The sequence below is a fragment of the Prunus avium genome, chromosome 1 (assembly GCF_965620075.1).
Source record: "Prunus avium chromosome 1, drPruAviu1.hap1.1, whole genome shotgun sequence".
NCBI lineage: Eukaryota > Viridiplantae > Streptophyta > Magnoliopsida > Rosales > Rosaceae > Prunus > Prunus avium.
In genome coordinates, this window is record NC_142284.1 from 8,636,330 (window position 1) to 8,661,425 (window position 25,096).

A 25,096-nucleotide genomic window follows, 5' to 3' on the forward strand; every position below is an offset into this window, starting at 1 on the left:
CCAATAGTCCTTCCGTCAAGTTTGTGACTTTTTTCGTTAAAAATGAGGGTAAATTCGAAAATTCATCCACAACCCTCCCTTTCCTCAACAATCCTCCCCTTCCTCCCAGTGGTCCTCCTAGATGCTTCCCTGGTCCTCCAGTTGATCCTCCACTTGGAAGGAGCTTGAATGGTGGCTATAAGTCTCCACCTCGTGGCTGGGCTAGAGATGGCCCTAGAGATATTGGCGCTGGGATGCCACCTCCAAGGCATGAAGGCAGGTTTCCTGACCATCAAATGCGAAGAGATCGATTGGATTACTCAGACAACCATAGAGGAAGAACCAAGTTCGATCGGTTGGATTCTTCACCACCAAAAGATTATAACCGGCCTATGTACATGGATCGAGGACGAGATGATCGTCGCGGCATGGGGCAAGGCCGAATTGGCTCAACCCACGCCTTCCTCCTCCACTCACGCTTGAAGAAGATGGGCCATGGATCGAACTTTCGCAGCTTTGATTTTCTCTTCTTTTCTCTCTACCCAAACGGACGAGAAGTGGTGAAACGCTATCTTGGCTTGCGAGCGTTTGTTTTGGTGCAAAGCGAGAGTCGTCGAGAGAGTGAGAATTGGGTCTGGAAGTGCCGAAGGCTTTTACTGCACAGATCGAGTTGGGTTTATTTCAGTGTTCTTAATCTTTTAGGTGAAAGTTCTGTTTTTGCATTTTGGTTATGGGAATGAAGGGTGATTTTCAATTTGGGCATGATTCAAATTCGTTGAATCTTCTCTCTGAGGTTTTTGTTATCGTCAAAAATTGGAAGAAAGATGATGTTAAGAAGGCCATGGCCATGGCTATGAGAAATTGCTGCTGCAACCCACTTCGTGGATATGGATTTGATGGGTGTTTGATTCCTTAGAAGGCCATGGTCAAGCAAAACAAAAGGGTTTTTTCATCATCATCATCTTCTTCTTCTTCCTTGGATACGTTGGCTGAAGTTGCAACCCAACAATTGATGGAGTTGGGGGATGGGAATGGACTCACAATCGAGTGGGTTTTTGATGAAAAAGCTGTTCTTGCAGAGTTCTTTAGTTTCTGTGCTAAAAAGAAAAGGTGATATGCAGGTGATATGCTAAAAAGAAAAGTTGTTCCGAATTTATCCTCATTTTTGACAGAAAATTTAACAGAGTTTGACGGAGGGACTACTGGTGCAACGTAGCACCTAGTTGAGTGACCCCTGCAACTAATAATTGAATTGGTGGACCAAAGTATAACTACGGGTATAGTTGAGGGACCATTACTGCGAATAACCCTTTTTATTTTGAATACTAATGAATTAATTTTCAATAATTTTGATTTTAAAATTTAAATTTTGGGCCAATTAGATGCAGCCACGTGTCTTACTTTTTGGTCAGAGAGGGGTTTGGGCAGGATTACAATAAATGGTCGAAAGCATCGAACTCGTGGGACCCACATATGACATGCAAGCAAATAACGGATTGACAGTGAAGTTAACGCCGAAACCAATTGAAACAAATTAGAAAGATTAGGGTACGAAATCGTTAAAATTGAGAGTATAATGACTAACATACCTTACCACTAAGAATTCGGGTACTATACTGAAATTAACCCTTGACTGTTTATGGAGTATTGGACTCGGAGAAAGCAGCCAACGATACTCTACGATCAGAACCGTATAGAATCCACACCCACACCACACAACTCAGTCTCATCAAAACTAGAGCGATAGCAAAAGCAAAGAAAAATGGGCTCTGCTTCTCTGATCAATCCGTTGACATCCTCGCTCTGCAGCCCAAAATCAGAGCTCACAGCTCCCAAACAGCTATGGGTGGTGGGGGTGGGCCCCGCCACCATTACGTCTCTGAGCGTAAGGTCCAACAAAAAGAGCAACAGCAAGAGCATGCGCCAGATAGGGAAGCCTTCTTCAGTTTCCTCTTTGGTGTGCAAGGCTGTTTCTGTGACGCCACAGACCGCTGTTGAGGGTCTCAACATTGCTGAAGATGTCACTCAGGTAAATACCATTTTGACTTTGTCTCTGGGAAATACGAATTGGGTTGGGTTTCTGCGTTTGATTTGAAGATTAATATGGTTCTAGGTCTACAAGTTTGATTAATTTAAGCTGCTTAGGTACATGGATTTTAGTAGATTCGTTTCATTTATATTGATGTTGTTGGTCGATTGTTACGGAGTTGTGATTGATTCTTCTTTTAATTATATGGAAATTTATTTTTAACGTGTGAATACTGAAGATGCTACAATGGTGAGAAATTAAGTATTTTTTTTTTTTAATGTCCTTTGTAAATGAACCAGATTATGAACTGGGTCGATTTTTTTTTCTTTTTTTTTGTTGAAACTATATATAGCTAGGCTAAATTATTCAACATTAGTAGCTCAGAATAAGGAAGCTAGGAGTGTCCACTTTATTTAAACTGGTTTTATTATTTTTTTGTGGTGCTCTGTTTGATGGTTGTGTGGTCAACTGTTACTGTTGAATGTGGTTGGGGTTAGATTTATTGGTGGAGAAAATACAAGAGAACGATGTATTTGATGACTTCAAGTCACTCTTATGGTGTATTATATATTTACCATTTAACAAGAAAACTTGACCTTTTCTAAGCCAATTTGAGAGGAAGAGATAAGTAGTCTTTGCCCTTTTGTTTTTTTATTTTTATTTTCGTGTACTTGATATTGTGAATTCTTAGTGCTCTCAGTTTGATACAGATGGCCAATAATTGTATCTGTCCTATTTTGTTTTTGTTTTTTTATTCTTTTGACACACCGGTTAGGTGGCACAATTTTGTAAACTTTAAACAAATTTATAAAGATATATGAAGCAGGTTATCTTAAGTGAATCCAAGTTATTGGTAATTGTCTATATCAAGATCTTTCTGTGAGACTGGGACTTGTGTGATTACTCACACAATATAAAAAGAAGGATGAAGTCTACATAACTTTGAATCAGTTTTGCACTATTTTATGTAGGTATTTATATTTCCTGATAACTATAAAAAATTATCTTTAAAGCACCAAAGGGATGCTACCCATTTCCATTACTTTAATTTCAATGCCATTAGGTGTTACTTGGTCCGCAAATAAATAGTTTTCTCAAACTATAAATGGACACTATTGAGTTGTTTATTTAATCAGAAAATCCTTAAAATTATGCCATTGAGAAATTGAATTAATAGGAGATAAAAAATATTTGTTTCTACCTCGAGGATGAAAGTTTAAGAATTCTAGTCTAAAATTTGAAAAGTGAGCAGTTTTTGTCATTAGGGCAACGTTTGTGTTTTTTCTTTTTTGGTGACTGGGGCCAAAAGGCCTACACAAAACAGCTAAATGAGATCTAGCACTCCAAACATATCATCCCGTAGGAGATGCATCCAACAATCGGGAGGAAAAGTGAAAACTGATAAGCATAAGTAAAGAAAGTCCGAACCTAGCCATCAGCCCCATTCCTTTCATAATAAACATGATTGAGATGGAAAACTTTGTGTTTTTATTGAATAAAGGGTGGCTGTATTTGACCCCAACTTGTCCATAAGTTAACTGAGCTTAATATCTACACCCAACTCTCTTAAAAAAAAATCTATTTATTTGCAAGTATAAACCACATTCCAAATTTACCCTCACTAGAACCCAAATTGAGTTATGTATTGAGTATTGTAAGTAAACTCAAACAATTTATCCTTACTCACACCCACCTAATGTAAAAAACTGAACATAAGACTACTAAATCACTGGAAGCATCCATGAAGTTCTCCACCGAAATTGAAGCATCCACTCTATTGGGCTTTTCAATCTTTTTTTTTTATTGGGGTTAATATTTGAAAAGAAAATGATCATATGGACCAAATTTGAGTGTTGTTAGGTTTAGCGCTTCAAAAGTTGTTTAATTTTAGCAATGATTTTGAGTTATGTTTAGGGTATTTGGAAGGAAGAAGATGAGTGATGGTGGATTATAGACGAAAGTATGAGTGAGTACACTCCTGAAGCTGAATGTGGTTTATTGTTTGTATTCTAATTCAATTATGTCCTTTTTCTTCCCTTTATTCAAGAGGAAAATTGGAAGTACAATATTCAGTAGACACTTAAGTTAACTTAAGTGGTTTATTGTTGTTGTTATCCGGAAGTTCTGGAATAATTGAAAGTCAGAGTATTGTAGTGTAGCTGCGTGGAAATTTATGATTATTTATCTTTATAATCAAATGCTACATTGTATAACTTTCATTAATATTGACTTATATAGCAAAATTGGAGTTCATTGACTGTAGATGCTGGGAAAATTATACTGTATTTATCTACGTGATTATGTCGATTTGAATTACTTTGTTGCGGGAGTAGAATAAGTTTAATCATTTTATGGAATGCTTCAAGTTGCTTTTTGTACTGAAAGTCTATGTTTTCAAAAGCAGATTTTAATATTTGTAGTATACTAAAGAAATTATATTCTCACCTTTATGTGAGAATTTTTAGTTTTTATGTTGTACAAAACCGCACATCTGATTTTTCTGTATTTTCTATCAGGATTCAAAATAAAGCCTGTCATTTATTTTTGCCTGATTTCGTATAAAATAGAAGTAGCTAAGACTGAAGAAAATCTTTGATGCTGTGTTGAGTACTGAAACTATAGTGAAATTTGGTTGAGTTGAAATGTTGTTTTAAGTAATGGTGCTATCCCTCTGTTACCTAGTGATGTAGTATTAAACTTGCCATTTTCTGTTCCGCAGTACTAGTAACTGGAAACCATGTGACCGAAACATTTGCGACTTTTTTTCCTTTGATAAACTTGAAGTGCGTAGGTTTCTTGTTAATTCATATGTTACACTGGCAACTTTGGTGATGCAGCTTATTGGAAAAACACCGATGGTGTACCTGAATAACATCGTAAAGGGGTCTGTTGCAAACATTGCTGCAAAGCTTGAGATTATGGAGCCATGTTGCAGTGTCAAGGACAGGTGAGGAGGCAATGACTACAATTCTGTGTATTATTTGTATTGTTTTATATGGTTTAGAAACATTATGATCAGACTGAAGTGAGAGGAAAAAAAAAACCCTAGCCTATACATTTAGAATAGAATAGGAATTAAATGAATTTAGGTATGCTGTTTTGAGATGCTGTCTAACAAGGGTGATTCAATATGCTTGCCTGCCATAGATAACTGTACGTTAATATGTTTATCAGCTCAAAAAGTAACTACGGACCCCATATCTAGTAATTTAGGTTTAGGATAATGATGTTTGTATGAGGATTATATAATTGCAAATGTCTCGTTATAATATATGGTATTATCTCTATTTGTTTTCTCAGTACTGTAGTCATAGAATGTCAATAATAAATGTTTAATATCACTGTTAATGTTTCTGGTATTCATCTTCAGGATAGGGTACAGTATGATAATTGATGCCGAGCAAAGAGGACTTATAAAGCCTGGACAGGTAACTGATTGTGGATATTACTCAACATACTGTATTATTAGCATGAATGCCTGGTCAAATGTGATGCCTAAAGCCAAGGGTGGAGCCCGAAAATTATGTGACATAGGGCAGCTCAGACAATATAGAAGGAAAGCTTGAAACTCATAATTTATATAGAGGCGTGCAACTGTGTATATGGTGTCTAAAATTGAAAAGGGATAGATTAGAATATGGAAAATAAAATGGAAATCAATTGGATTAGGGAATGCTGCCGGAATAGTGATTCTTTAAGGGTATATAAGTTAGAATATCTTCAAACATCACTTATTGTTCTTCCACACAAAAAAATAAAAAAGAGCAGGGGCATCTGCCCCTTCTGGACCCCCTGTGCCTCTTGCCCTTGAAGTTATGACTCTCCAACCAGGCATTAGATTTTTTTGGATCAGATGCCAATTCAAACTAGGGTTCATGTCGCGGAGGGGTAATTCTTAGAGATCCCTATATCATACTTCAAAATTGTGACCAGGGCTGCCATTTGGTTTGGTAAAAACCAAACAGACCGATTATCAACTGAATTTATTTTTGGTATGGTAACCGATTTTCACAATCTGAAAATTGAAAAACCCAAAACCATAAAATATCAAAAATAGTTGATTTGGTTTTGAATATTGAAAATGACCAAAATCGACCAACTACTGATTTATTTTTTTGAATTGATTATTACCGAAATATATCAAAGAACTTGTGGAAATGTTTAGTTCACTAATAGTAAGCTTACAATTTTAGTTAATGTGTACGTGTGTGTACATATATATCAGCAGGTTTTATACTAGATGAAAAACTACTGATACCGAAAACTACCAAAACTGCACATTACCGAAGTTTTTGGCTTTTGGTTTTGGTAAAAGACCCTTTACCAATTCTAACTGACCAAATGGCTTGTGATGCTGGATGTTCCAGCCGCATGTATTGTGCTATCTACCATCTGCAATCGGATGTCTTTTATAATTTTCCACGTGTTTCCTTAACATGCCTCTCTGGGTTTGTGTTGAACTCTCATAACAAATTGTGGATATTATGCAGCAATGGCCTTTCCCATAATTTGGTCTTGGCTGTTTAAATCTTAAACTTTACCCTTGTTTTAATTATTAATTCGCATTATGACCCGTCTCTCGTATTGTCATTTGGAAAAAAAGGTGGATGATTCACATGTTTGGATTATTTGTGGTTCTGGTTCATGTAAAACCAGCCATGCCTAAGAAAGCTTCATATTGTTTCTTTTTCGTAGCTTTCTGTACACATTGACTTAGTTTCTTTCTCCTTTATTTTCAGAGTGTTCTGGTGGAACCCACTAGTGGAAACACAGGCATTGGGCTTGCATTTATTGCCGCCACTAAAGGATATAAACTCATCTTGACAATGCCAGCTTCAATGAGTTTGGAGAGAAGGGTTCTTCTAAAGGCCTTTGGAGCTGAGCTTGTTTTGACTGATTCAGCAAAGGGAATGAAGGGAGCAGTTCAGAAAGCTGAAGAAATATTCAAAAGTACACCCAATGCATACATGCTTCAACAGTTTGACAATCCTGCTAATCCTAAGGTGTCCTTCCTATTCTCACTTTATTGAACAATTGGCTCCTTTAGCAGCTAGACTGTTCAGCCCCATGTTACATTATTTTGAGGCTAATTGCTTAGTGCTCCCTAAAACTACAGTATTACATTGCCCCTGGTAAGTCAAAGTAACCCACCTTGCCCCCTTGATCGATTTTTGTGTCTCACTTTGCCCCTTATCATCAAGTCCATCAAAAAATTAGTTAAAAATGCTAACGTGGCATGAGTGGGACCCACAACTTTGCTGAAATGTATGCCAAGTAAATGGCATGTGTGTATGAATTGAACTATTAAAAATAATATTTTAAAATAAATCAATCCACTGCAATGTAAATTGAGCGTGTGTATTGGTAGTCTAAATCGAGCAACAAAAACTAGGTCACACCTGCATTGGGGTGGTGGTGGGAATCGGGTTGAGAGAGGATTTTGCAATGTGGGGAGGAAGGGAGGAGAGTGGGGTGTCAGGGGTACAGCGAGGTCGGTGGATAATGGGGAGGGGAAGAGGGGGATTGGGGGTTTTTAAAAATATTTTAAAACATTAATTTTAGTAATCAATCTTTTAAAAAGAAAATATTCTATTATTTAATTGCACACATGACGCTTACGTGGAATACATTTCAGCAAAACAGTGCGTACTGTTTCTGTCATGTCGACGTTTTGAACAGATTTTTTGACGGACCTGATGATGGGGAACAAAGTGAGATGCAAAACATCTGTCAAGGGTAGAAGGTGGGTCATTTTGACTTCTAGGAGGCAATGCGTGATTTGACCATACTTTGAGGGGGCACTAGAGCAATTAAGCCTTTAATTAACTACCATGTTTCAATGTTTTTTTTTCCTTTTTTTAATTGTCATATGCCGGCCCAAAACACTAGAAGTCATGTCTGCCATGTTTTCTTGGGAGGGGTTTCGAGTGTCCACAGTGATGGTGGAAATGGTGCTTATATCTTGTGCAAAGAAATATTTCTACTGTGCTGAGCTTCACATATGTATACTGAAAAGCCCACAGCCCAAAGTAGTCATCGATCAATATATTCCAGAATACTACATTGCTTCTCAAAAACAAAAAGAACTGCATGTGCATGAGCTTGACCTTGAAAAGCAAATTAAGTTAACGAATTAGATACTAGTCAACTCAAATCCAAGAGATATTTTTACCTTGAAAAAGAGAAGTCTCTTGGCTGATTATTTTTCTTCTTCAGTCGGTTTTGATCTTGTGCTTCAAAGCTTGCTGTAAATGATTAGTTTGGTTTTACATGGAGTCTATAAAGTATGTGAGTTTGACCTTCATCACCTTACCATAAGGATAGCAAATTGGCATAGGGATCCTCTATGTAGTTATAGCGTAATACCATTATGGCTTCCAATATGGTTAGATGTGTATAAATTCATTATATGTTCTATATGCAGATACACTATGAGACAACTGGTCCAGAGATCTGGGAAGATACAAGAGGCAAAGTGGATATATTTATTGGAGGAATTGGAACTGGTGGAACCATTTCTGGGGTAGGACGATTCCTTAAAGAGAAAAATCCTAAAATAAAGGTATGCTGCTTTTCTGATTCATAATTTCCAAACTGTATATGCAAAAGTGCTGACCAGCCTGAATCTGATAGCCTTGCCTTGAATGTGTCAATTAGAGGGCAAATTTAATTTGAAGTAGATCCTGGTATATCTGTGTACTGGGTGGAGGGTGAATTATTTTCAAAGAGAGAATTTCTCTTCTTTTGTGTGTTTTATTTTCTTATAATTTTCCTCTCTGCCTTTCTTTTGTTATCCTTTCTCTTCTTGTTTTGGTTCCCATTTGAGTGATGTCATCTGATCATTAAAGTAACAGATTATTGGTGTAGAACCCTCGGAAAGCAACATCCTTTCAGGTGGAAAGCCCGGTAAGATAGAGGACCAGCCTTCTAATGAGTTTAGTGTGCAGTGTTTTTTAAAATTTTCTCATATATTACTTATTTTCATGTTCATTTACTTTTCATTTTTGAAAATACAGGTCCCCACAAGATTCAAGGGATTGGAGCTGGATTTATACCTAGAAATTTGCACCAGGATGTTGTCGATGAAATTATAGAGGTCTAATCTTATTCCAATTTAATCTATTTAATTTTTTTTTTGGTATGTATGTTTCTCTCTCTATATACTTGAAATAAGTTTTAAAATGTTATTGTATCAAAGCTAACTTTCTAAGTTAATAAGATAGAATTGTGCTTTTCTGGAGTATAAATCATGGTTCCTTTCTTCCAAAAAAAATAAAGAAATAAAAATATCAGGGTTCCTTTCTAATTCGTCCTGTCAAATGTTAATTTTCTAGTCATTCATCTATGTATCGTTAATCACATAAGGTCCTTGTGAAGTTGGTTTTTAGTTTAGTTCTCACAGATTGTGATTTTGGCAGATCTCAAGTGATGAAGCTGTTGAAACCGCGAAGCAATTGGCACTCCAGGAAGGCTTGTTGGTATGCGCTTTTAGTCCTTGTTTTAGGGATTAATCACTTAACATGGGAGATCATAAGCGATGAACTATGGTTGACCTACCTATGTTTTGGCTAGTCATTGTCAATTTTCCCGTGATGAAAGAGAATAATCATAAGTGTTCAAGAGTGGTTCGATATTCAAAATATCTCTTTGTTTGGAAAGGAAGAATTCAGTTTTCTCATGGAGTCTTTGGTGATGATGATCTAGACTCGAGGACGAGTCTTTTCCAACCAGGGGAGTTTGATGCAGGAGCATCTACAAGGCTCTCTAAAAGTTAGTCAATTGGGCTAGGGTTCTAGTTTCTTTAACAGCAGCATTAGATACCCATCCTTTAATGAAAGGGTTCCCAAAAGCAAATTAAATAAAACAGTGCACTTCATTCAAAGGAGGCCATCTCTGTATATTTCATTATAAGGAGGCCAGCCCCTCTCATTTATCTATCCAAAAACTTTCAAAAGAAAAAGTTCGGGCACACATCTTCTTCTTCTTCACGTCTAACAGCAAAAGTGCCGACTCGCACAACCTAGAAACTGACTTGTGCATGATTATTCCAACCAATATGATTTCAACAATATTTTGCTGATATTTCAATACGGGATGAAGAAATAATCTTCAGCCCCCCCTCCCCCTCCATATCGATCCCCCCTTTTTTGACATTTTGACCAATAATATCGGAAATTTCGACGATTTTTCTGTGGTTGCTGCATATGGAGTAATGTTCTCTTGCCATACTGGTGTATCCAGACTATGAATCTAGATCACACATCAAGACTATTTATGTATATATTTTTATATTAAATTCTTTAGTTTAGTTGTTTAATTTTTACCTTCATATCATAACAGGTTGGCATTTCTTCTGGGGCTGCTGCTGCTGCTGCCCTCAAGGTTGGTAAGAGACCTGAAAATGCAGGGAAGCTTATCACGGTATATCATCTCTCTATTTTTCCGTTTAAAAATTATTTCTGTATGAAATTGATGGAACCTACGCATTGTGAGTTGAGCTGCAGCATTAATTGGTGTGCCCTGAGAGAAAGAGGGAAGAGGGAGTAGAAAACATAGAAGATGTAGGCTTTAAAATTTAATGGACGATCAGAGGAAGAGGTCCAAAAATTGTAAAAATCCTTGTAAATGGGCTTTTTGGTTTAAGGGTTGCGACTAATAAAATGCAGATGTTTGTGCTAGCGTTGTTACTTGTGAGAACTTGATTTGACTGGGAGAAAAAGAATGAAAGAAGAGACGGCATCGTTGGATACTTATTTCCTAAATCTTGGGGTGGGACTATGAAAATCTAAACACCTTTGTGTTAAGAATCTTTTCATGTGAGATGGCTTGATTTGACTGGGGAATACGAAAATGAAAAAGAAGAGATGGTTTCACTGGATACATATTTCCTACACTTGTTGCTGGGTCTGATATCCATCTTAACTTTCCATGTACAAGAGTCTGTGGGATTGATCTTCATTCCTAACTAGGGCATTCCCAATGGATTTAACTTGATTCTGCACGTTCTGATATTACTTTGACAAGTCTGGTAAAAGGAATAAAAGTCAGTCCATCGTTTTGCATATTGAGTAGTGCTCTATGGACTCGCAAGATAAAGTCCGGACCATTGAATTGAGGCATCCTAGTCATGTTCTGATTTTTCACACAATCACCATTTTTTCGGGCTGTTTTCTGTATGATCTCTGTAGAGTGCCCTTTATATAATTACCTCAAAACTCTATTCCTTTCAATTCTTTGTGTATCAATTCATTTCAGAATTTGATTGCTTACAGGTAGTGTTTCCAAGTTTCGGTGAACGATATCTCTCGACCATACTTTTCCAGTCGATCAGAGAAGAATGTGAGAAAATGCAACCCGAACCATGAAGTTCCTTTGTTCGAGCAAAATTTATTGACAGTTACTCAAATTGTTTATTTTGAAACTCTCTTTCATAATATCCCGTTCGCACATGAATTCTTTCTCTAGAATTTCTTCTGTGTATTCCTAAGAGAGGATCACGGTATAAAATTCTCCACCGGTGGCTGCTGTTGGAAATTTTATATTATTTAATAATATTTAATTTCTATAGTGAATGAAAAATAAGTTTCTCCAAGAGACGTGTGTCTAGTTTCTCCAACTGGTCGGTTTCCTTAGCTTTGTGTCTGTTGCTGTTCAACATGCAGGATGATGCAAAGGTTATTTCTCTTGAACTTACACTAATTCATAGATACGTTGTTTTATCAGGGGTGCATTGAGTTTTATATAAATCAAGCACCCTTCATCAACTTGAGATATCCTCACGCAGGAGAAAGTTCTTTCTGTGAAAAATAGAGTACTCCCCAGGACTCTATTTTATGTTTGTTAAATTCTTCGAGTTTTGTCTTGAGAGTACAAACTTCAATTTAGGATTATTGATTGTTGAATCTTGGGAGATGGACGCCTATAAAAACTGCAAGGGTTGGGGCGAAATCTGTTTTTAGGATATTGCAATTCTTGCAAGCCTCAATCGCTAAAGTTGTCAGTATTTCTATTTGTGTTTGTTGATTTACATTAATTTAATGTAAATTTGTAAATTTGTTATTGTATTTGATGATTTCAATTTTATTGAGGATTATTAATCTAAATTCTTATTTTCTATTGTTCCACCAATTGCTGCTCTTTGACATAAATTTTTTAAGAGAATTACAACGTGAGTGGATTTTCTGGTGTTTGTTATTTTTGTCCCAAAAGCAGTTTAGCTACTGATTCAACAGTCTTGGTTCTTGTTAAGTTGCAATGAATTGGGGTACCCGTGGTGGTTACAATATCCATATATATAAGGGTAGGGGCAGGGAATCGTAAAACACTCAAAATACCAAAAATTGTCCTTAGTTAAAGATAATATTAAGAACAATAATACTAAGTAAACTAAATTTGTGCCCCAAATTTGAGTCCCAATGATGTGGTATGTGTCATGTCATACATATTTAATTAATAAATTCTAATTTGGATTATTATTTTATTTATTTACTTCATGCAATTCATGTATAAGTTTAAGGACCATTTAAGAGACTTCACGTGGATTTTTCTGAGAGAGCAAACTGTTTCTTTTATTTTTTATTATTTTTATTATTTTTACTTTAATTTTCAGAAGAATTGAAAGCGAGGTGGTCGGAAGTTAAAATTAATAGCCCAAGATTTTACTGGTAATTTCTTGGTTTCCCACATATCCTTTGTTTTTTACGATAAAAATAATATCTTTGTTTTTGGTCTTTATTATTATTATTATTATTGGGGTATGAGTCACGTGTAAGGTGAGGAAGGTGGAAATAACAAAGACTCAACTATTACTTGCAGCCCCTCAACCATTGATCGGAGAGTTTGATCACGTTAAGCAATTAAGTCGTTTTGTATTAAATTTTTTTTATTTTTTATCAAAAGCAATTAAGTCGTGCATCTTCTAGAATATTGTTTCCATGCTGATTAGTATGAGAAGCATCGTGTCCTGTTCATATTTCACACTATTTAGTAGAGCCAAATTCCAATTTAACCAACAAACTCGAACTAATCTTTCAAATCAAATTTTTTTTTTTTTTTATTTGCATGGAGAGTTGAGATTCGAACCTAGAACCGAAGTACCAATATACTAAAAACTAGAAATGATGTTAATTTTTATTTGTCACAATTAAAGAAAATAGAGATATTTAGTCATATACCCATTCTTAGCACTAATAATATAGATAAACCCTACATCATTTAATTTCTATAAACAATCCCAAAAAAAACCCAAAAAATGACAGCTGACCCTATTAAATTTAATTTTGATTATTAAATTACTTTGATACCCTATTGAGTATTTTGAGTTTTTTTTTTAATGAGGTTTTGAGGTTAGGCTTGTTTTAAGAAATTGATAGCAGTTTTGTAATTTATAAGAAGTTAAAAGCCTCTTTGTTATGTTGTAAATGAGTTTTGGGTGTGTTTTTGAAGTCCATTTCATACAGTTTCGATCTCTTGGACCACAGGTGTCCGAGAGATTGTGGTCACTTACCGTTGGATATTAATCTAACAGTTCAAAAAAGTTTCTTAAAAGGAGTGCAAGAATGAGTGAGTCGTTGAATTTACATCCAACGGATAGTGACCACAAATCTCTTGGACCCCTGTAGTCCAAGAGATCGGGACTGCCATTTCATATAGGGTATTTTTATACTTTGGGCCCCTATATTGGGTATAATAGTGAATCTCCCTTAAAGATAACCGAGAGAAGAAAAGTATATAGTTATTGCCAATAGTATTAGCAAATTAAGCTCTTAAAATTTTTTATAAAAAAAATTCATAAATTTCAATATTAAGGTACCCTACTCAGACATGTAAAAAGGGAGGGGGAAAAAATTCACAATACTTAAGTTAAACAAAAGAGGAAAAGAAAGAGAAAAAAAGAAAATTAGGAGTTTTTAGTGCAAATATCATAACCTAACCTAGAAGATTTAATTGAAAGTAGAAGTATAAATTGTTTATCAATTTTAAACTTAGTTATGTTTAATTATCTTTAATTGGATTGTCACGTTGTCTTCTCTTGTGGAATTGTGTGTCTTGTTGTTGTATTGTATGCCAAATAGAGATATGAGTGAATGAATGGTTATTCGATTTTTTGTTTCCTTCTCTACCTCTTATTAAATTTCATTTTGAGTTTAACTTCTAGGCTATGTGTAATAAAAGTCTCTCCCTGGTTTTTTTTTCTTCCAAAGTTAGAAAGGGCGAGGGGGAAAATTTACACATACGGGTATCATGGGGGTTTGAACCAAGGACCACTTGGAAGCACACCAAAAATCTAGTCCAATCCAACTAACACCCCATTGGTGAAGTATCTGCTTATTGGGGCAGAGTAATTGTCATAGTTTTGGTGCCACAAAGTTAAACTTTGTGGAGGCTTTTGCCTTTTGTCCTTCTAATGAAGCTTTCAATTTTTCTCTTGTTCAGTTTTATCTATATTTAATCTGAAAAATAACAAAGACCTAGAGTAGGCTTTAAGGAGAATGTTAGATTGCAAGCGTGCCACTATTAGCAATTAAACGGAAGTATGAACACCTTATAACTTATCTATTTTTAATCTCCCAAAATGAAAAATCATTTACCTCTTCCTTCATGTTCACCTTCAAGTCCTAGGCACTATATGAGTAAGAACCATTACAAATTTTTTTGGCAATATAGTTACTTTTTTTTTTGGGTGACTATTGGTTACATTTTCCTATGAATAATCCGTGATTAAAGGCTTTATTCTCGGAAAAACATGACCAATAATCTCCAAAAGTGACAAAACAAAAGGTGATCGCTGCCAACATTTTTTGTAGTGAACCATCAAACAACCATTGTAAATTTGTAGCTTGACCCTAAAATAATAGGGGCACTATATGTGATGTGAATTATACCACTTAGTCATGGAAGTGTGTCCGTTACCCTTGCTTATACTTTAGAGTAATTCAAACTTGGATCCCAAAAAAAAAGCATGAAACGGGAGGTGTACATAAATTTAGAATTGATTCCCACTCTTCCCTAAATGGGAAATAGGATCAAAGTCAAAAGAATGAAGAGATGATTCCTTGGAGACACACTATTCTAATCTCATGGCGGCGTCTCAATGGAATTGAAAAGTTAGTCTTTAGCTTACATCACATGCGCCTAATTCTAGAGCTATTGAGCTAGTTAGCTTTTGCCCTGTTAATTTACTCTCCAACGTGCATCGATCAAATACAATAAAAGAATGTTGGTTTGGTGGTGACTATTGGTACAATAAAGCTAAGGCTAGTTAGGGAGAGGTCCCCCATCCTAAACACAGCTAGTGATATATAAACAAGGGTTTGGAAGCAAAGAGCTAATTACCTAGCTAGCTTTCCCTCTTATTTTTCCATTTCCAAGCCCCATTTCCCATCAACCGAACACACCCGTGAGGTTTTGTCATCCGCACAAAGGGCGAATTAAGCTTTTGTCATCGGCGCAAAATATTAATAATTAATATGTGTGGATGGATTCCAAGCATGCAATGATGCAACACATTAATTCTACAATTAACAGCAACTTGTATGGATAAAAAAATAAAATATATTGTTTAAGTATGTGTGGAAGGATATTGAAGCAATTGGATCCATCTTTCTTGAAGTTTATATTATGAATAATATGAGCATGACCATAAATTAATTAAGAAAGGCTGGCATGTTGAAATCACCAACGTGGTTGTTAACTTGTTAATTAGGTTAACGAGACAGCCTTTTGCTCCACACCTGAAACCCTATGGGAAACTAAGAGGAAGCTAGTGGGAGAATATTTTCCTCACATGGTCAAGCCAAATTGAATGAACCCCAGGTCAAATTGCAATCTCCCCATTATTTATTATTATTGATCCAACCCAAAGTTGACCAGTGGGTGAGAAAATAACGAATTTAATTAGAATAATAATAATAATAATATTATTATTATTATAATATATTTTTTTTGGATCTTTCCTATTAAAAGGGACGATAGTATACTAAACTCACACACACTACACGAATGCTAAAACTCGAACTCGGAACCTTCTTATTATTCATCTAACGTTATATTATTGATGCAATAACCAGTAATAATGAAACAAAAGAATCAGCATGCCTGATGACACATGCAAACGTTCATATGTTAATAAAACTAAACAAAAAGGAAATATATAAAATTGGAACGTGGGTTACGCCTAACCTAATTATAATTGATCATGTTGAATTAGTACGTATACAAAATATTGACCTAAAGTTCCGTTTAATTTATTAATTAATCTCAATTCACATGTACACTTGCCTTTGTTAATTTCCATCTATCCATCCATCTATAAATACACATTGCTCGCATTCCTCTGCCTTCCAATTCATATACCCCAACACACACAACTTCAATTTGCAACCATATATCATATTTATGGACTCCAACGAAGCTGAGCTCTCTTTTCTTTCTCCTTCCCTCTCCCCAACCAGCAGGTAATATAACATGCTCTCTCCCTCTATCTCTCTATGTGATTTCAGCATTATTTTTTATATTTTTTTTACAAGCGACTGGGGGTGAATGTTTTATACAAATATTCATTGGGAGTGTCGGTTTCAAATATATGTGCCCACATGGGTGGAGGGGAGCCACTCCTAGGCCTGGAGTGGCCCTTGCCCCCCCCTCCCCCCTAGTTCCCTCTAAAACAAATTAGACATGATTAAATTATAAATATTTAGCTTTAAACATGTAAATATTCACCCTCACCCAAGGTATTTTCTACTTCGTCCCCCCTAACTTTACAATTCTAGCTCTGCCCTTGGGTGGAGGTGAAAGAGCTCAACCAATTGAGTTATACCAATTGACATTTTATTTTGTCGAATATGATGATAAATATAATGTTGTAGGGAAATTGTGCTGTAATTTTCTTTAATGATAATAATAATAATAAGAATTAATGTGGACATTATTAAATTTTCTTGGCCGGGGAAGATGGTGGTCGGAGGACACAGTAGCCATAGTTACTGGTGCAAACAAGGGCATTGGGTTTGCGCTTGTGAAGAGGATGGCGGAGTTAGGTGTGACGGTCATATTAACAGCCCGAGACATTGAAAGGGGTTGCAAAGCTGTGGAGGCTCTGAGAGCCCAAGGTCTTTACAATGTAGCCTTCTCTTGCCTCGATGTATCGGACCCTTCTTCAATCAGAGCATTCGCATCCTGGTTCAGAAAAAGCTATGCAGCCTTGGATATTCTTGTAATATTAAGTTTTCTCTTCTCCACCATACCATTTCAAGTTAATTATTTTACATTTATTGATCACTTCGCTGACCACTTCTATTAGGTGGGCCGCACTAATATATGTGGGACTCACATGTATTAGAGAAGTGATTAGCAATATGATATATATACATGCGGTGATGTATATAGTGTTACATATATAATATTGACCTAAAAATTGGGCCAATTTTTGAAAATTCAAGGTAAACAACGCAGCTGTGTCGTTTAATGATCTCAATGAAAACTCGGTAGAACATGCGGAGACAGTGATGAAAACCAATTTCTATGGACCCAAATTGCTGACTGAGGCCCTCTTGCCCATGTTTCGTAGCTCTTCCTCCATAAGTCGGATTCTTAACGTTAGCTCCAGACTTGGCTCACTAAATGTAAGTGAAACAGTTTTATAAATAGTTATATACATAAATTCTCTTATGCGGAAGTCCTGATGTTATTACCATGTATTTTCCACTACCCATCTCTGCTTCCTCCCTATTTATATAAAATATATATGGCCTTGCAGCAGCTAAGAAACCCTAGCATAAAACAAGTTATGAAAAGCGAAAGACTATCGGAAGAGGAGATTGAAGGGGTGGTTAATTTGTTTCTCAACGACGTGAAGAGCGGCGCATGGAAGAGTAAAGGGTGGCCGAAATTATGGACCGACTATGCTGTGTCAAAGCTTGCACTCAACGCATATACAAGAGTTTTGGCAAAGCGATATGAGGGAAGGGGTTTGAGTGTGAATAGCTTCTGTCCAGGCTTCACACAGACATCTATGACTCATTGTAAGGGAGACCACACCGCAGATGATGCCGCGGGTATTGCTGCTAGGCTGGCCTTGCTTCCTTCTCACCAGATTTCATCTGGAAAATTTTTCTTCTGGGGTAGTAGTAATGCTATATCCTCTAAATTATAGGTTTAGTGATTGCATTTGGAGTTAGATTTAGTTTTTTGGCCACCAGGGCATAATGAAGTGGGCAATCTTTAGAGAGGGAGAGCCTCTAATTAATTTTTTCTGTTAAAGATACTTTGGGTAGGACTATATGCACGCTAAATGTGGGAAGAGAAACCAAGAAAATTTAGTAGGCGACCATCACTTGTTTGATCGGGCGTATTTATATCTTTGTGAGTTTGATGCTATAATCTTAACAACATTAGAAATTGTTAGAACTAATTAGTCCTATGTCCATCAGTTATATAATCTATGTACATCACAGATCTTACGCAGCGGAAAAGTAATTTTGAAATTTAACTTCCAAAAAAAAACTTAGAACCTACATATTCAAACATTCTTTGACCAATTGTTTTTGTATCGAGCTCAAAACTGGGACACATCATAATGTAGTGGGAGGCGTTATTTGGTGACTTTTTACTATATTTTTTATTTTTTAACAGAAATCCAATCAAAGAAAGTATGCAAACCTCCTTCCACTGTCAGTTGCTGCATAATTTAACGTCACCCAATTCTTTGACCAACTGATTTCAAATCGAGCCCAAAACTTGGAAAACATCCATTTAATGAGTTTGTACCGAAATAAAATAAAATCAACTATGCAAACCTCCTAGCCCTCTTGGGGAGGGAAAAGTGAAGTCCCTTATATGTGTAGGCACTTGACTTCTTAGTAAGAAGTCTTTTAGGCAAGATATCATAAGCTTGAGCTAAAGAACATAACCGTGAGAGCCCATGAGACCAAAAGTGGACAATATCTTGCTGGTGAAATAGGGTCGTGACAAAATGGTATCAGAGTTGGACCCCGACCAGAAGTTTGCTCGCGAGGACGCTGGGTGAGTGGATTGTAAGACTTATGAGCCCTTGAGGATACAAGGCAAGAAGGGGCAAGAGTACTAAGCAATTGTACATCACTCGGGGACGCAAATGTGAAGTGCCATAGATGTGTGGGCAAAACTGGAGTTCCTTGTAAGAGGCCTTTTGGGCAACATAACATAAGCTTGAGCCCAATGACAAATCAACCATGTTGTCAATGGGGTTAATTGACCCCGTGAAAGCCATGAAAATGGTTGTGGAGGTCCAGTTCCCCTATTTTCAAGAGCAGTAGATGCTGCTATCATTATCAAGATTTTGTAATCCATTTTTATATTTCTGTTCATCCAATTGTTTAGTAATGGATTCTACTACTACTCCATCAAGCTTGGCATATTGGTTGAATTATTCTTATGATAATAGCCATGCTTGTTTGTTTGATCCACTATCAGTAAAACGAAGGCTTATGTTTTCTCGTTATTATGAGCTCTTACAAAGTGTTTCGTTACCGTAAGATGTAAAGCTTAATCTGGTCAAGCAAAATACTTTTAGCCTTAGATGGCAGCACAAATTTTAACAGAATCAAATATTTAGCAACTCTTGCTATCTTATTGGCAATCCATACCAACCAAATGGAATGCATTTTATTTATGGACGGACAATTACACACGGCCCTTCTACTATCTACTGCTTCCATATTATCTATACCTTTAGTATTAGCATAAACAATTTACAAAGGTAAATAAAAGGATTACTAAACTATGAATTATATAGCTTTTGCAAATCCTACCCTGAGATTACCAAAGTCAAACACTGTGTGGTATGCTCCCAAGAACAGAGCTCCAAGAACCCTGCAGAATGTGCTAATTTCATGACATTCTTGCATAAACCATAGAATGAAGATCCTATGCGAGGTGAAGAATCACAACGAATCATGAAGTCGAACCTAAAGGAAGGTCATAGTGACTTACCATAGAGGACCTTGCGGGGGAGGCACATCCAAAGCAACAAATCCACTAAGGCAGACAATAGAACATTTTCCTTCAACTTTAAGTATATACTGAACATTAAGTCCAAAACATGTTAGAAATGGAGTGAATCTAAAGGAAATTGGTTGAATTAAGTTCCTTTCTAAACATTTGAGTTATATCTTAACAAAACCATGCTACTTATGTTACAAAGTGTGAAGGACTAAGAGCTATAACAAAAACTGTACCTGTTCTGGGGAGAGGGTGAAGGATTTGTTTCCAATTGTAAATGAAACATCTGGCATGAATGCAATGTTATCACAGTTGACAAATGACCTTCTCAACGGATTCGGAAGCTTCTCGCACAACTTTACTCGCAAAAAATTCACAAAGAAAGGAAAGAATCAAAAGAATTTTTAGCTTTGGTGTATGCATATTTATCAGTCAAGCCTCATACTTTCAGAAGAACTACCTCATTCACATAGCTAAATATTTTTTCCTTTGCTATTTGCTTTTTAAGCTGCAGCTGAATCCAGTAGACAACCATTTCACACAAGGTACATAGAGGAGTTTCATCAACTGATGACTCCTTCCCAGTTTCATTCTCTATCACTGACTCAATATAGTTTCTGCAGAGGTAAATTTTGCCTTATGCTATGGTTATTATGATGAAGATATAAAAAAACTGAACAAAATTAAAAAAAAAAAAAATTGGAAGAAAAAGAAAAGGTCTCAACTTCACATTACGAGATCCATTATATGAACATAGACTGATATCCACACACACTATATCAGGCCGTACCTGCAGACATATGAGGTAAACTCTAATGCATTTCTTCATTTCCTAAAAGGAATTGCAAAGGAAGTGAAAAGGGAAAAGATACAAACCCCAGATACTAGATATTCCCATATCAAATTTCCATAAGTGGAAACAACATTTTTACATTCCAAGTTTGCATATCCATCTGCTCCAATGGCATGGTTGATCTGAGCCACTATAGTCTGAAAAAGAAGAGTTAATCAAGGGTGGAATACAAGTTGTTACTGCTCAAAGTCTGAAGTTTTAAGCATGAGTTTATACAGTTGGACCAGCAAGGAAGGATGTTCCTGAGTCCACAATGGCAGCACAGCCACCCTTGCATAGTCCTGAAAATTTTAAACTTTCAGGTCATATGATTGTAAATTGAATAAAAACAGAATCAAGTTATTTGGTTTTTTTTAGGCCTCTACATATGTTTTAGGGAGAATTTTTGGCTTGTCAAGACCAGACATGTACATGAATTCCTTGACTCACCAAGCAGCAAATTTAATCTCTAAACATAGAATAAAGGTAGTTAAACAACATAGGAGTGGAAATGTAGTAGAACCTGTGGAATTGTCTGCAACAATAACATCTCCAACATCAATCTGGAGAGATAAACAAAACTGAATCAAATGTCATCTCATTTGGCAAGAAAAATATATTAGAGAGGAACACCAACTTCTTTTTGTTATAATAAACCTGCCAGTAACCCTTTTTTGAAATCGGGACATAGGTGTGATCACCCGTAAAGTGCCTCCAATCAAATCCACCAAAGACGATCTCACCTCCCACCCTTGATGTTGGATCATGATTTAGCCAGATAGAGAAAATTTGCTGGCTCATATGACCTTGTTGCACCATGTTATACCTGCACCCAGAAAACTAACTCATGCTTTTAAGCCATCAATTTATATTTTTAATCAGCCGGGAGTGGGGATTCAAATATGAGATCTAATCCAAGTTCCAACGCTAAGATGAAAAGTACGACTAGACTAAGAGCTAGTTAAAGATATATCAGGTTTAAGCAGTTTATGCCAGAAACATACCACACTGGTGTGGCTTCGCCAACAGAAATATCCTGAAATCCAAGTCCAAGGACCCCATCAAACCGTGTAGCTAAGAATGTAAGGACTCCTTCCCTTGTAACCTCAACAAATTCCTATAGGATGGAAACCAGACATAGCATCAACAAATTGGAAAAAGAATATATGTAAACAAAAAAAACTTTAGATAAACCAAAATGGAAATAGAGAAAGAGAACTACTTGATCTTTGATGATCACATCCCCAATTTTAACGTTGTCCCCACTGAAGTAGCCGGAAATGGAACCAGAGCCATAAGGAATTTTGCAGGGTATTCCTAAATAATAACACAAAGTAATTTTGAGTTTGATTCTATCAAAAATTTCCCACAAGAAATCTTCTGTGTCAATTATAAAATTAAACAAAGGGGTCAGATAGATGCATACTCAAATGTAAGGGATAGGAAAGATTACCAATTTTGGTGTAGGTACTCGATATGCTTGCCCTGTATTTTGAATGAAAGTAACAAGCAATCTGCATACAGTCACACTTTAGAAACTACTCAAAACTCTAATAACACCATAGATTCAAAGCATTTTGATAATTCACTGCAATACTTACAGAAAAGATGCACCTTGAAGATGGGACCCAAAGATTGGAGCTGCCAGTATCAAAGACAACGGCCAAGTATTGTGGGGGAGAACCAATAGCAATCTCGCCATAATATTGGGTATCAAAGTAATTTTTAAGATATACAATATTAGATTTAAGATTATTGGAGTTAATATTTACATCCCCCAGACCTCTAGGTTGAGAAACTTCTGTCTTGGTGATTCTTGCAGCATTCAATCTGTTGAGGCCTAAAGGCTGCTTCTTGAGACCAATTCTCAGTAGCCCATCATTGGATATTGCAGCAGCCAAGGAGCCTGACCAAACCCAAATACAAATTGCAACCAGAAGACCCTTAAACGCCATGCTCATAGAGCTCCCTGGCTCCTGCCATGACAAAAAAAAAAAAAAACAGTTTTAGAAGAATGAGCTCCACAGCTGTACAAATTGGACAATATGTATTAAAGCCGGGATTAACTATCCATTTGCATTGGGGACGGACATATGCTATGTACAACCTGGGCCCAGGTTAGTTTTTTTATTTTCTTGTAGTTAGTGTTAATGTTTAAGCATATATGATGAAAAGTTGCTGGCATTGTTATTGTAAAATAGGCCTTTTAAACAAATGAAATAAAAATGATATGTTCTCAAATTAAATTTATATATATTTATGATCAATTCCATAAGCCTCCCTTAACCGAGCTTAAAATCTAACAATCCAATAAGGTAAATCTAGCCCACCATATTTTGAAATGCTGGGTCCGTCTTCAATTTCAGAAAAGTTTGTCTGACAAATTTTTAAGTTTTCACTTCCAACTTCAAAAAATTCTTACAAATCAATCATACTGCAAAGTTTTTGACATGATGAACAATATAATAATCAATCTGACAATACAATATTATTACAATATCTATGCTTAATTCACATAGTAAACAATTATTAACATGCCAATATTTGAATATGAGTTACTAATACTGATGGGTCGTAATGAGAAACAAAGTTCGTAGTTTCATACCTCACTGGCATTGGCTTTTCGTGGTGAATTGTGCGAGTGATCATGAGTAGCTCAATGGGCTAACCTTTTTGTCCACCGTTTTATAGAACAGAGAGAGAGAGAGAGAGAGAGAGAGAGAGAGAGAGAGTTTAGGAAACCACAAGGCAGTTTCCAGTTCCGTGCGAGTTAAGAATTAGCCAAAAGAATATACGGAGACAGACACGCATCTTTGGTTGCAGAGATGCCACAAGAGGATCATGCCTACAACTTCGTGGCCTTACAAATTACAATATCACTTCTGTGCAAAACGCAGACATGCAATTCATCTAGCAAAGAAGCCAAAAAAGAAAACCAAAGAAGTACTTAAAAGTGGGAAAATGCATGTGGCAAAGGGTCATGCAACGGTTTATTGAGTAAGCAATAATTGGTTACTTTTATGTTGGGTTCAATAGGAAAGTGTGCTCGTACATCCAAGCATTGAACAACATTAATTATTACATCAAGCAAGCGATTGACCTTAAGTAGTTTGTTTAATAATGATTAATGCCCTCATGGCTAATTACAACTTACAAGAAACATACAAGTTACTTGAACACTTAAAACGAGCAATGTCGAGAGAGGGAGACTCGAACACAAGAATGACCCATATTGTAATTGTCAATTATCACAAGAGAGCTCTTATTGCCACTCCTGAAAAGTCATAATCATAACACAAGTTTTCTTTTTTTCTTTTAATATAATCAAAGAATGATAACTTTTTTGAAGTGTCAATAAAACCCACCCTCGTTACAGATCGTCCCTTAATACTTGGTGTTTCAAAACAAAAATCGAATGTGTTGGGATCAGTGGGCCTGTCTAGTGATGGGCCTAAACAGGGCATCGAGGCTAAGATTGGGCCGGGCACTAAAGTAAAGAGTTAGCGCCCAAATCACGCGTGGAACGGGCGGGTAGGTTGTTCATCATCATTAAACGGAAAAAAAAACTTTTGGCGCTTGAGAGACGTTCATGTCTCCAAAAGGGCAAAATCAAAAACCCAAAACCAAAAATACTCTGCAAAATCCGAGAGTTTGACTCTTACTTTCTCAGTTTCTGTTCAAGAATGGTGTTGGAGGACGACGACTGGGACTTGAGCGCCGAAGAACTCGATTCTCTCGAAAGAGACGCTTTCCAGAAACTCGCTCAGCAATGCATCAACTCTGCTTCTGCTTGTTCTTCCTCTTCTTCTTCTTCTTCTTCTTCACATAATCACCACCAGCTGCATCAGTCTTTACCTTCCACAATTGCTTCCAAAGCTCCCCTGCGAAACCCATTCCCAATTCTCTTCCTAACAAGGTGGAACTTTTCTTTTTTCCTGTTTCCTTCTTGAAGTTTCTAGGGTTTCAGATACCTGATTAATTGACAGTGTTCTCGCTTTTCACTTTGTTCTTTCTTCATTTCTTCATTTTGAATTATTACCCTGCTTTTGGGAATTTTTTTTTTAAAGAAATACTTTTTAAAAAAAAGTTAAACAGGCTAAACTCGCTTTTTTCAATTTTTTTAAAGAAATAGTGTAGCCGCGTGGCTATACTCGGTTCTTCTATGTTTTTAATCAAAGAAATAGTATAGCCGCTCGGCTATACTCGAATTTTGTCTTTCTTTAAAATAAATAGTATAGCCGATCGGCTATAATAGGTTTTTTGAAATTGTTTTAAAT

At 36.3% G+C, this 25,096-nt stretch overlaps 3 protein-coding genes across 3 annotated transcripts; 2 read left to right on the plus strand and 1 right to left on the minus strand.

Annotated features, from left to right (window-relative positions):
* The first annotated feature begins 1,572 nt into the window (after window positions 1-1,572).
* Window positions 1,573-11,600, plus strand: OASB (O-acetylserine (thiol) lyase B). Its single transcript, XM_021966606.2, has 10 exons — window positions 1,573-2,008; window positions 4,846-4,955; window positions 5,379-5,436; window positions 6,748-7,011; window positions 8,433-8,570; window positions 8,863-8,914; window positions 9,025-9,104; window positions 9,427-9,486; window positions 10,349-10,429; window positions 11,281-11,600. The coding sequence occupies exons 1-10, from the start codon at window positions 1,742-1,744 to the stop codon at window positions 11,371-11,373; spliced, it is 1,203 nt and encodes a 400-aa protein (XP_021822298.1). The 5' UTR covers window positions 1,573-1,741; the 3' UTR covers window positions 11,374-11,600.
* Window positions 11,601-16,371: 4,771 nt separating this feature from the next.
* Window positions 16,372-18,497, plus strand: LOC110763930 (NAD(P)-binding Rossmann-fold superfamily protein). Its single transcript, XM_021966830.2, has 4 exons — window positions 16,372-16,464; window positions 16,961-17,222; window positions 17,449-17,631; window positions 17,766-18,497. The coding sequence occupies exons 1-4, from the start codon at window positions 16,406-16,408 to the stop codon at window positions 18,159-18,161; spliced, it is 900 nt and encodes a 299-aa protein (XP_021822522.1). The 5' UTR covers window positions 16,372-16,405; the 3' UTR covers window positions 18,162-18,497.
* Window positions 18,498-19,615: 1,118 nt separating this feature from the next.
* On the minus strand, window positions 19,616-23,641 carry LOC110763913 (aspartic proteinase). Its single transcript, XM_021966814.2, has 14 exons — window positions 23,425-23,641; window positions 22,421-22,795; window positions 22,273-22,333; window positions 22,042-22,136; window positions 21,824-21,936; window positions 21,477-21,645; window positions 21,343-21,382; window positions 21,057-21,121; window positions 20,864-20,977; window positions 20,713-20,777; window positions 20,448-20,604; window positions 20,224-20,343; window positions 19,979-20,067; window positions 19,616-19,858 (listed from the first exon to the last, which is right to left on the minus strand). Exons 2-14 carry the CDS (start codon window positions 22,778-22,780, stop codon window positions 19,774-19,776), a joined length of 1,533 nt encoding a protein of 510 aa, XP_021822506.1. The 5' UTR covers window positions 22,781-22,795; window positions 23,425-23,641; the 3' UTR covers window positions 19,616-19,773.
* Window positions 23,642-25,096: the final 1,455 nt, after the last annotated feature.